The sequence below is a fragment of the Eufriesea mexicana genome, unplaced genomic scaffold (assembly GCF_001483705.2).
Source record: "Eufriesea mexicana isolate 0111107269 unplaced genomic scaffold, ASM148370v2 scaffold1223, whole genome shotgun sequence".
In the NCBI taxonomy this organism is placed as follows: domain Eukaryota; kingdom Metazoa; phylum Arthropoda; class Insecta; order Hymenoptera; family Apidae; genus Eufriesea; species Eufriesea mexicana.
In genome coordinates this window covers 179,398-191,668 of record NW_016909336.1, presented here as the reverse complement: position 1 = coordinate 191,668, position 12,271 = coordinate 179,398, and the positions used below count along the sequence as shown (strand labels likewise).

Genomic DNA, 12,271 nt, shown 5'->3' with positions numbered 1-12,271 from the left:
GCGAGCCACGTCTGAAATTCCAGGTCGTCCCTATCCAGACAGCGCACTTTGTACTTTGATCCAATTAAGTTAATTCGTTTCGTCGATAGTCCTTTTTTCCTTTTTTACCCAATTCAAAGCCGGATACATTAGCCACTTACGTTCTTTATAGTACAGCCCACTGTTGGATCTTTCCTTTGTACTCTCTTCTGCTCGTTTCCTCTTGATCTAAACGTCGGTCGTGAGCATGCGTGATGCAATTACACAGTCTGCTTCATACGAAAAGGAACGCGCGATTGTCAACGGCTGAGAAACGAGCGGACAATCGGAGGTAATATAGGAATTTATCGTGCTCGTCTGTTAGCCTTCGTGTTTCTTTCAGATTCTTTGACCTAGACGATCGGGCACGTAATTTGGGCCCGTCACTTTCCTCTTGCCATTTTTAAAGAGCCCCTTTTGTCCACGCTCGAGTTTCTCGACGTTATCTGCATTTGGTTTCCAAGAAAAAAATGGCTGAATTTTCAAAAATAATTCTGACAATCTCTCCATCATCATCAAATATTTTTCGATATCTTTTTAATTGCAGCCTCGTCTCATTTTACCTTTCTGCCACCTTTAAATTTCTCAAAATACTTTTAACTAAAATCTCCTGTTAATTATCTAATTTTCCATTTTAACTTTGCAACATTTTCTTAATTCCCATTTCAAATTCTTCTGATTAATTTTGTAACTTATACTAGTCGACCAATTTTTCTTTACTTTTGTACCATTTTTTAACATTTTGAAATCTTGTCCAATCTGCTTTTATATTAACTAACTTCCCGTACCATTTTATCATTGTTAGAAGTTGTTGGGGAATTATTTGAATTACCATTTTGTTCTTTTGGAACTTCCATATGTCCAAGGTACTCGTCGAGAGATGAAAGATAAGGATAACAAATTCGTTACCCCTAAGGACCGAATCTTCGACCGATAAAGTATGGTAACGGTGCATCGTTCGGTCCAGGGATCATCTTAATCGCCCTTACCGTTAGAAAAATGAATTTTGCCTTTAATTAAATATCGATCGATAGCCGATGAGCGGAATTTCACGAATGGCCGTGTCGTTTTGTCGTTGACCCTGTTTCTACCTAAAAGCGTAGACACTTACGCGCGTGTGCGTACACGTGTGTGTAACTGTAAATTGTCGCGTTACCTTCTAACTGTAATACGGGCTATGGGTACTCTCATGGCGAAATTATACGAGGATCGAACGAATAGGACCATTTTTTCCTCTTCCACGCCAGGCGGCTACTTACCTTATTACCGTATCTCATGCGATAAATTTTCCCCAGGATTTCACTGCACATTTTCTCACATCTAGTAAATTGTATGATCGAACACGGCGAGACGAGTCTTCTTCTCGCCGGCACATTCCGATCTATGATTACCTTCGACGCCAAAATAGACCTTATGCAATGTTATGGCACTCTTCGTTTTCACCCCTCTGCCTTCCACTTTTCGATGCAAATTACTCACGTCTCTTACCTCGTATTGATATCTTATGGAACTATCTTTGCTACGACGAATTCCTTGAAAAATTATCTCAAAAGTATTTTACAAAATTATTTTTTCAATTATTTTCAGTTAAAGACTCGCTTAAAAAGAGTCTTCGATCATTTCAAGAATAATTCGCTGTAAATGCAAATGGATATCGGACGGGAAAGTTATATATGGGAATGTCTCGCGACAATGAGAGTTCGAAAATTTGGGAAACATATTCTGCAAGGATCTTTGTTTCCCCGGACTTCCCCGTTCGAGTGCATAGGCGTCGGAATCCCACGATATAGCCGATGATAGTTTACATAGAGCGCCACCGTATTATAATTTATGAATTATTCGCGGCGCTCGGTAACTCTTGTTTGTAAATCACCATCTGTAACGGGACTGCTTGTGCTACCATTGTTTCGGTACTGTTATACTGTTCACTCCCACGCGCCTGCAGTGCACCAGTTGCTGTATAAAATAATTTTATTAAAAAAGGAACGAAGGCTTCCACGGAGGGGACATATTACAAGAAAAGATCTTCACGGATAATTCTCTTCGTGCAGCTATGACGAAAGTTGTTAAGAAAATAATTACCACGTCGAGACACACGTCGATCGAAGAGGTTTTATGTAACGACAGGATTCATCACGGCGTGCACGGAATTATGGATGACGCTGTAATTCGACGATAACGATTCGTGAAATGTTGCTCGCAGCCTTACGCAATTAAACCATCGTTCTCAGCATCGATAATGATTACACCGACAATTCCATCCTTTTACGAGCACTTTCGATGTATGGTAATTCTACCAAGGGACCTCCATTTCTTTACCACTTTTCTTCTTTCAATATCCACAGCGTATTTTCTCTTTTTCTTTTTTCGGTTTCCTTTCAAGCCGGGCTGCAAGATCGATGAAACAACAACCTTTCAACGGCAATCATAAAGGCATCGATGCATACATACAGCATGGTCAAAAGATGGAACTTGGAATTTCTACGTTACGTCAGATGCAGATGCGCCTGGAAGGTCGACTCTCGCGCATCCATAATCCAAGGCTGTCTCTCTATTCCTTTTGTATGGTGTCATCGTTCAAACCGATCGTCGATCATAATCGAGGACTATTCCAGAAGCTCGCCGAGACGTTGAAGTATATCTTCAATGGTAATTTAGATGGATGCTCGAAGTCTTTTACGGCAACAAGGGGAAAGAGAGCCATGCGCGCACGTGACGAAGGATAATTAACCATAGGAACGCGAATCGGTTGGATGCACTCGACGTGCCGCAAGGTTGGCACGCTTAAACAGCTGGTGTCATCGTCTGGTCACGGGGATCCATGGATCACGCGAATCTCCAGGCTAATTAACCCTGACGCCATTCCAGGCGATGGTTGATCGCAATTAAACACACCAACGCTTTCTACGCGATTAGAAATCTCTCTCTCTGCCACTGTTTGACAGCTCTGCCTGTTAATTATTCGTTAATGTGCAAGAGCCATCGCTCAAGGAACAATTAGAGAAAATCATGTATGTTTAATTAAGAACTTATTCAAGGGAGACGGAGCAGATGAAACGTGTCAAGGTTCGATTCTTCAGAAGCTAGAACCTCTAGATTCATTCATGACCGACTGCCAACGTTCGATCCATCGATCATTGATTTCCAAGGAGAAATTTTCCAAGCAGCGAAATCTATTAAGACAAGGAGAGGAATACGGAAAAGAGGATCGAGGAAGTTTCATCGAAAACCACGACACGCTTCAAGGAAATCCAAGTCGTCCAAGTTAGACTCGTGAAGGAAGGACTTCCAATTGAAGAGTTCAACGAGACTCGTTTTCAAAAGCGTCGAAGCCAAACGGCGGGAGGGGAATAAAGAAGAAAAAAGGCGTTCCACTTAGGCTGCCAATCAAGGCGATTTGCATTCCAGGGACGTTTGCCGCGATCGCGAAACTGGCGTATCGTCGGCTGTGGTTAACCCTGAAAACTACACGCGAGAACGGAATGTGGTCGACGACGGAGACCCGCGCGAGTTCGTGCCGAGAGCGCGCAGGCATGCAGCGTACGTATCGAGCGGGAAACGCTTCATTTCGAACCTATCGTGATGCTAGAATCCTTGGAAGACTATTCCGTAGCTCTATCGTCGACCAATGCTTTCGATATTCCACCTTTCCACCATTCGTTAGCTTGCAAATCTCAGCAATTTCCTTTTTACAGCGAACTCAGAGTATGCTAGGATAATTGTTCCACTCGTTCTTCTTTTAACATTAGAACTACCCATTTTCGAGGTAGACCTAAATACAGCGAATACAGATGGTCGAACAAAACTTAATATTAATCGTGCCAAAAGCAACTGCACGATTCCAGTTACTGGAACAAGTTCCAGTGTTAACGAGGATTCAAATCTTGCTACCCGATCTTAGTTGCATTGTTAGTTTATTATTAATTAATCTTGCATGGCAATCGACACGTAACAATATACATAACATGTTCACAAGTAATTTAAGAGGATAGGATGGCCCTCCGATTATCCGTCTTTGGTAATCCTCGCGCGCCATTTTTCAAATAGATTCTTGTTCTCTTCCATTCTGGGCCCTAACATTCGATCCATGCAGAATGCTTATAATCTAATTCGCAAGATCTATCGCGATTCTTTCCAATCTACCCTGGAACCCCGGTGAAAAGATCCCAGGGCTGTGCAAATATTACTTCGCGTAGGGACCTTTTCCTAACCTCAAATTGCATAGTTAGCCAGATGGCCACAGATGGCCAGAAAGTTACAAAAGGGGGGGAAGAATGATAGTTGGAGGAAAAAAATACTTTAATTTTATTGAATATCCTTCTCACGAGGAAATAGCATTCCGCATGCTCGAGTCGGTGATCTTTAAAGGCTTACGTAAGAGGACGCGTGGTTATGCACGTAAGCGTGTCACGGGAGAAGTCTGCACGATCTCAGGCGACACGAAACTACCAGAAACGGAGGCGCGGAGACGCCATCTCGTTCGCCGTGCGATAAATATATTTTCATTACGTTACACGTCCGCGGAACGAGCGCAGACCACGATAAATAAATAATCGTTTTGCGCCTCGCGATAATCTCGCATAATTTTCGCCGGTTAACTCTTCGTTCAAGCTGCCATTTCCTTATCGTCGATGCGCTTGATCTTCACGGTGTTCGTCTCAATCTCGTCTGGTCTACTATGAGACGAAGAGTTAACGAGATAATCCCCGCGAGAAAACCGAAGAAACTGTAACTACTATCGATCGTTAACGATTCGTAACCCCCTTTACGGCGACGTGTAGTTATTTGCAGAGTAAAGCAGTGGTGTCTGTTGTTACGTAAAATATAATTATTATCGAGAGTTGAATTTAACAGAGGAGAGAATATAAGGGGCGACTTTGCTCTACAAATACTTATCACGGTACGGTCCTGTTCGATCGAAGGGTCGCAAGGTAATAATTATCGTCGTGTTGAGAACACTCCGGTTGGTGTGACTTTTCCTATACAATCATCTGGCACATGCGATTAAATAAATAAGTTCCAGTTCCACCTCTGTCCTGACTTGCAACTATCGAAGATCGTCGCGATCTATCATGCTTCTTGCTTCCTCTTTCCGACACCGTGCTGTTTTTCGTCACGGAACTCTTAACCTTGTCCTCGATCGCGATTAAGAGCCGAGGACGTCGCAGCCAGCCAGGTGTCGAACTCCCTTTCAGAGTTTCGTTTAATCCTTTCGCTGTGGAGACGAAATTTAGGAAATAACGTGATCCTTAATAGACAATATTCCAGTAAAATTCGAATATTCCACTTCCTCCGTGAGCTGTTTGAAGGACGAACGAATTACTCTCTCACGAAGTCAGGCTAATTTTTGTTAAGCTTAAAGAACAGGCGAGCGGGACTCTCGTTCCAGCCTGATAACCCTAATGACTAGGCGAATCTGCGAAAACTCGCGTGTCATCCCCATTAGGCTCTAGGTCCAGGAAGCTTCTGCTAAATTCAGCACAGCGAAGGAATTAAACGACAGCGTTAAAAGGGGCAATAAATTGCGATACGATTTGCTAAGTCGGGCACTCTATGGCGTTTGGCACTGATTCCCATGCTGGACCATTCGGGGTAGCGCTTGTGGCGCTCTCTGTCGAAATTTACAGGACAATTAGCGAATAGAACGGAGGCACTGCCGTGTACAGTTGACAGCTTCGACTAAGGGGAAATTCGCGACTTCGGCGTGGAAAATTCGATGACCTATTCGGCGAATCTCTTTCATTGCTATAGAACAATTGGTGGATCGTCTGTACGAAACGAAATTGATCTTCACGTTCCTTCTCTCTACTCTTCTGTACTTCTCGTTACGACTGATATAATGGCAAGGTGATTAGACACGATTTTCCTGCAACAATGACGTCATTGGAGGTGAAAAGAGGTCCATTCGAGGACAATCGGTTTATGAACAGTGAAAGGAATTTTCGTGCTGGCGCAAGACGGGGTTCAATTTGCTGGCCGATAAGTGTCAGTAGGTCAGCGTTTCATAAACTCCTTTGACCGCGAACGCGCTTACGAAAAGCGATTGTTTGGCATGCCTACGTGCGCGTTTCCGTTTGCCAAACACGCCACTGTCTCACTCGTCGAGATAACAGCAACGACATGGTCGATTACTTCCTCCTCGAACGAAGACTGACAGCTCGATTAGAATTTTGAAAAATTCGTTTTGGAGTAACCCAGGCATAATTATCTATGATATATCGATTTTGACGTGGCGAGTAACCCGTGAAATAATGAAACGTTTCAGTCGTTTTCTTTTTTCGAAATTATATTTCGAATTTTAATTAATGGCGTTTCAAAATAACACGTCCGTTCCCATTCTGGTTTTTCTGGGGAAAACTAGCTCTAGCCTCTGTAAATAGATCTGTGGAGCGCACGTGGGTTCCGATATCTACGAATTATACATTCAGCTACGTAATTCGGTCCATTGCACTCGGGATACCTTGAAACTACCACGCAATTCTTCTTTTTTCCCCTAATTTTTCCTCTTTTTCTTAGATCGTCACGGGTTACGTGTCACGAGAACGGAGAAACTCGTTACGAAATCGACAGACACTTTTCACAGAGCGATCAATGCGATCGATGAAGCGCAGTATAGAATGCGCTTCCACGGAATGTTACCAGCTCATTTGCATACGTCCGTTCGCCGATCATTAAGCACATTTATACACCATTCTTTTTCCCTCTTCACCTCGGGAAGCATTGCGTATCTGAGTCGAACGTTGTAATTCCCTCGACTTTTTCCTTCGATTCATAGACGATTAACATTTGCTATTAACTTCCATTTATTGCCGTTTAATCTATTCTCATACACTGTGAAAAATTTTACGATATTACCTAGGTTGCTCAATGTCTAAAAATATATTTCGAATTGCAATTAAAATGTGAAAAGTAACGGTTCTTTTCCAACCCCGATACATTCGGCTCTGGAAAGGTTAATAACGAGAAAATCGCGTCTAATCACGAGAGATCGCGAAACGTGAGTTAAGGAATTCGAAAAGGTCACCGATCCGCGATCCGATAAAAGCGAGTTCACCGATTTCCAAGGAAAACGCGGGATAAATGGAGCGGTAAACTCGCATTTCCATGGATGCAAATTGTTTCGTCGGCACGAACGAACGTCACGCGAGACAACCGGAGAAAAATCCGAATGACGAAACGCGGCTTGGCGCGCGTAACCGGCTGACATCGGCCGCGAATCGATAATAATCGAGCCTAATTGTATATGCATACGCGACGATAGGAATGGGTATTCGTGCATACGAGGTGTCTGTAACCAGTTTCGAAACAGGCATACTCGATGCCCGAGCAAACATGCGCGCGCCTCTGAATTGAGTCGTAAAAATATCAGGTTAATTCGGTCTGTTTTGCCCCTTTTTTCCTCTTTCCCGTCGACGTTGTTAATCGAGCTTCGAATTCCCCGACGTAATTTTAACGGCAAAACAGTTCATCCTAACTGGGAGATTTAATTCTCGTGTACACGATATCCTCGGTTTACATAACCTCCAAATTCTCGATGTTTACGATATTCGAAATTATTTCTTGCAAAGCTCGATTATTTCTTGAACCACTACTTTGACGCGGAGGAACTGAAGTCTCGCGGATTTTTCCCCGCCATTAAGCCTTGTTCTAATTACGATCATCAAGTTAATTGTCCGGAACGTATTGCAAGTAGCGGTGATACTGTTGCATGTTGCACGAAATTGCGCCTGACTCTTCCCAGATTCGGTTCTCATGAGCGCGATCCCGCACGCGATTACGCGAGTCGCGTCGAATTGTCAGGCTTGAGTAACCTCGGTGTCTCCGCTGTTATTAAACAGTCGTTCGTTATCGCGGTTGTTTTTTCCACGAGATAAAACGGAGCGTCGACGGAACGTGACACACGCCGTTTCCGCCATGTTTGCGTTGGCGTCGCGGCGGCCATCGCCACCGCGACGTTGCACGCGTAAAATGATAAAACAAGGTGAAATGAGAAATAAATGAGAAATAAAGAACGGCCTGCGAGACCATGCGATCGGATAATCACTGCGTATTACCCGGGAGAGTTTATAGATCGAAATAATTAGTAGGTGTTATCGAAATTGAGGTTAATATCGCAAGGCCGGTTCGCACTTAATCGCGCTTACGAAACCTGATTTGTCATGGAAACGATATTACAGCGGAATTTATCCACGTAGATTACCCGTTCGCGATGTTTGCTTGTCGCGAGATTCGCGTGATTTAATAGCGGAAAAAATCGAGGGTTTCTTCAGGACTCGTTCGATTCGAGTTTTTCCCTAGGGAAGAAAGCAAGGCGGCAAGATGCAAAGTTTTGTTTCTCGTCTCGTCTCGAAACCCTCGCTCTTTTGCCCTCCGTGGCGCGTAACTTTTTCTCACGCAATTAAGATTAACGTTCGCGTTCTCACGAAGCGAGTTGGTTGAAACTCATGCGCCGGGAATTCAAATCGTCGCGTTACCTTTTCTAGAGGAAAATTGCCTCGACCGTTGATACGATTCCTCGATAATCCCCGAAGTGTGGTGAACTTTTGGCCTCGCGTAAGAAAAAAGAAGAAGGAAAGAGAACAAAGTATTTTTATCCGATTTCGTCGAAGAATCGCGAAGCTATGAAAGTAGAAACGTTTGAGACAGTCGATCCTCCAATTGTCTGAAGCGAAAAATCTCATGATCGAATATATTTTAAGAAACGAACCGAGCAACATGGTTCGTGTGTAACTTTCTGCTAGAGGATCCACGAAAGCCTAGTTTCCACGAAACGATGGATCCTGGGCAAAGCTACTCGCTTATTTTCTCGGAGGAAATATTACGAGATTGCGTGGTTGTACTGTGTCTAACGAGCTCCAGCCATTAGAACGATCTTCTTGGTCGGGCGACAATAATTCGAGCTCGTCCAATTAGCCTGTTCATTTCTCGACAGGAAGATCGTTTTATTTCTTCGCGAGGTGTTACCTCATGGTACCTCTTTCGCCAACCACGATCGGAAACGCACGAGAAAAAGCATCGAACCTTTGACAACGCGAAGAGAAGCAACGATGATCGAAATGGCGAGAAGGAGAAAAGAATTTGACCGTAAAACGTAACTCCATTTGGATGCAGAAAAATGCTCGAAAAGCAATTTACTCGAGACGGATCTGCAGTCGAGGTTTTTTTCGGGGCGTCCCACGATCGAAGTCCTTAATTCGACAAAGGCGATCGACTCTCGAGATAAGACGATCGAGGTCACAGGTAGAAACCTGCGCGACGAAGATGAGGCCGGGTGTTCGTCGGCTTTTTGCCCGTCCGTAATTTTCCTACTCGGGCAAGGCTGTTCCGAGAAACGAAAGCCAACTGAACCAGTTGGACACGGCTCGACCACCCATCGCGATTTTCCACGCTGACGCCGCGATCCAACAGACCCTTTTCCCCTGTTCCTCCGCTCGAACAAGTGCCCCGATTAACGGTTCCCTTCGGACTCCGGAGAACGAGTCGAAATTTCGGCCTACAGAAACACTTTCATCTCGAAAATAATGGACAACAGCTGCCTCGCGTTGCTATTCAACGGAAGACAATCGGTCCAAGTCGGTACACACTGTCAGCTAGGTCTATGACTATGAACTGTCCAGTCCCGAACTAAACCGTGCACAATTCCATGACGGAACAAAGAGTCCTCGTTAGTCAAACCTTGGGTCAAGCATCGTCCGACTTGGTTTTTCGACCGACCAAGATTTACCAGGCTTAACCAGTGCAAGTTCCAACGATTTCCAGACTTGGACGAGTCGGTTGGCGAGCGATTACGACAAGAAACGATAACTCGAGAGGTCCTAACGAGGTCGAGGCCTGGGCAAAGGCTGCAGTTGCTGTTGATGGTGAGAATAACCGCTCCTGGAGTTGACTGGCAGTTGCGCTCTCTCCGGACTGTCGTCCAAATTCAAACCGGCTACCAACTGAGCTATTTCCCTGTCCTTCTTCTCTTCTTTGGGCAGCGCGTTGCCATTCTGTGCGCTGAAGCCCAGGGAGGCCAGACTTCCGTGACTTCTGCTACGATGCTCCGCCCGGATGCTGTAGGAGAACGCCCTCTCGTTCAGATGGCCCTTCCGCCGGTAGATCCCAGTGCCAAAACGCGACTCGTTCTCCGGACTGTCAGCTGCTCTGTTCATTTCGGCGGTAGTCAAGTCCGCGTGGGAGGCAGCCAGCCTCCTGGAAGCTCCCAAAGTCGAAGTATCCGCCTCAGGATGCTGCCTCCTGCCTCTGTTCCCAGCCGTCCCGTAAGTTCCGGCCGGATAAATGGCTGCAGCTGGCGGAGGTGGCACTACCGGAAGCGGGGCGTACACTGGAACGATGGGAGCGGCTGCTGGGATCGGTCTGAGCCCTTTGGGATGGTGGTGGGCCTTCCTGGGCAAGGTGGCAGCGGGGACTAACAAAACTGGCGCTGGTCTGGCTAAAGTTCCTGCCACTGATCGACTGCTAGGTGGCAGAGGATGAGGATGATAGTGTTGCTGCCTGACCGGATGACCCAGAGTATGATGTCCATGGCCATTGGTGTACATCCCTTGATGAAGCTGAGGATGCAGGTGTGCCTGCTGCAAGGGATCCTCGTGAGACGATCGGTTCTTCAGCTTCTTAAGCTTCTTGTTGGCTTTCCTGCGAACCGAGGAGGATGAAGACTCCTCGAGAAGCAGGGGTTGAGCGGGTGGAGGCGGTGGTGGAGGTGGAGGAGGTGGTGCGACCAGCTGACGAGGTCTGGATCCCTTGGTGCTTCTCAGAGTGCCCTGTTCTTGGTACAGACCGTCGACTTCCTCGCGACCCCTGGCCCAGACCTTGTGATTCTCGTCTCCATTGTAGAGACTCAGGTCATCCGTCGACGTGGTGTCCAAACGCGTTGCTTGAGGGCTGTCTAAGGTAGTGCTGGATCCACCGAGGGTATGGTAGAGGCTGTTGTTCGAAGGATGACCGCCGGTGACACCGTTCGTCGTCGTGGTCGCTGGGTCCAGACCCTTCGCATAGCTACTGTCCGCGTACGCATGAAAGCAACACCTGACCAGGGCGTTGGCCGCCATGTCGCGCTTGCATATGAACGCGTGACACTCGAGAACCTTGATACCGGTGGTTCGTCGTAGAACCGCGGCGAAAAGAGGCGGATGATTGGCGCTGGGCGTTCTGGCAAACGGCGAGTCCAGTGGCAGGAACCTCGTGTTCGAGGCGTCGCTGCTTCCGCCTTTGACGTGCCTGACCGCGGCACAATAGTGAAGCGCCTCGATGGGGAAGAACCTGGTGACCTTCTTGCGGTGCTCGTCGACATTCTCTAGTAGCAGGCCATTGCTCCAGACACTCAGCCAGGAGTCGAGTCCACGTGCTCCCAGAGCACCCTGTTCCGGGTACAGTTCCCTCAAGGGTTCCTGAACCCCTAGCAAACCTTCCTTACTGGCATGGGGCACGGAGCTTCCCAGGTAGAGGACTCTACAGCGACAATACGGCGTCGCCGTGTCCTGATTGGCACCCCTCATTTCTGCGAATGATCCGGAACGAGACTGGTCCGACTGATCTCTAGCGCCGAAAATCTTCTCAACTTCCCAGGTCGTCTCCCTCTTTCACCGCGAGGAATACTCAGAGAAGGAAGTCGAAGAGAGTATGCGCGATGGCAAAGTAGCTACCAACGATCCAGAACCGTCGAATCATCGAACACCGTCCGAGCATCGAGTCGATCGGGAATAGAAATTCGCAAGCACACACGCGACCATACAGTACACACGGAACAACGTTAGCGAGGACTCCACCCGGTAACACACTCCACTCGCGATTACGCAGTCACTTTCCAAAGACGCAGCCCGTCCGCGGTTGCAAAATACGCGTGCGTGGACGACGAGGAGAGCCGCTCTCGGCTATTTCGCAGCAGCTGTAGCCGCCGCTCGCTCGAGATCGCGTCAGGCCATTATGGCCGCCTTCTGACGGCTTCCCCACCAACTGCTACCTGCCCGTGGCTCCTCTTTCCTCTTCTACCTGGTCGTCCCTTTGCCCGCCGCCTCTTGGCCGTTCGTTTCTTTCTTCCAACACCGGCACTCTCTCGCCAACCTTTTTCAACCCCCCACCGGTCCTCCTCCACCACCTTCTCCTCCTTCTTTTCCTCCTCCTTCTCTTTCTGCCGGTCGCTCAGGCCAGGTCCTCCTGTGGTATGCGGTGTACACCAGTGGCGTCTACGTCCTCCTGGTCGCCCCTCACCTCCACGTGTACCGATCCACCGCGGCGGACAGGTTACACACTC

The 12,271-nt window shown here is 47.0% G+C and overlaps 1 protein-coding gene across 1 annotated transcript; it reads right to left on the bottom strand.

The window, feature by feature from the left end:
* Positions 1-4,239: 4,239 nt before the first annotated feature.
* LOC108547784 (uncharacterized) lies at positions 4,240-12,265 on the bottom strand. Its single transcript, XM_017900439.1, has one exon. The coding sequence runs from the start codon at positions 11,514-11,516 to the stop codon at positions 9,834-9,836; it is 1,683 nt and encodes a 560-aa protein (XP_017755928.1). The 5' UTR covers positions 11,517-12,265; the 3' UTR covers positions 4,240-9,833.
* Positions 12,266-12,271: the final 6 nt, after the last annotated feature.

Excerpts from the sequence above, each read along its gene's own strand:
- LOC108547784 (XM_017900439.1), bottom strand. The coding sequence starts at position 11,516 with ATGAGGGGTGCCAATCAGGACACGGCGACGCCGTATTGTCGCTGTAGA.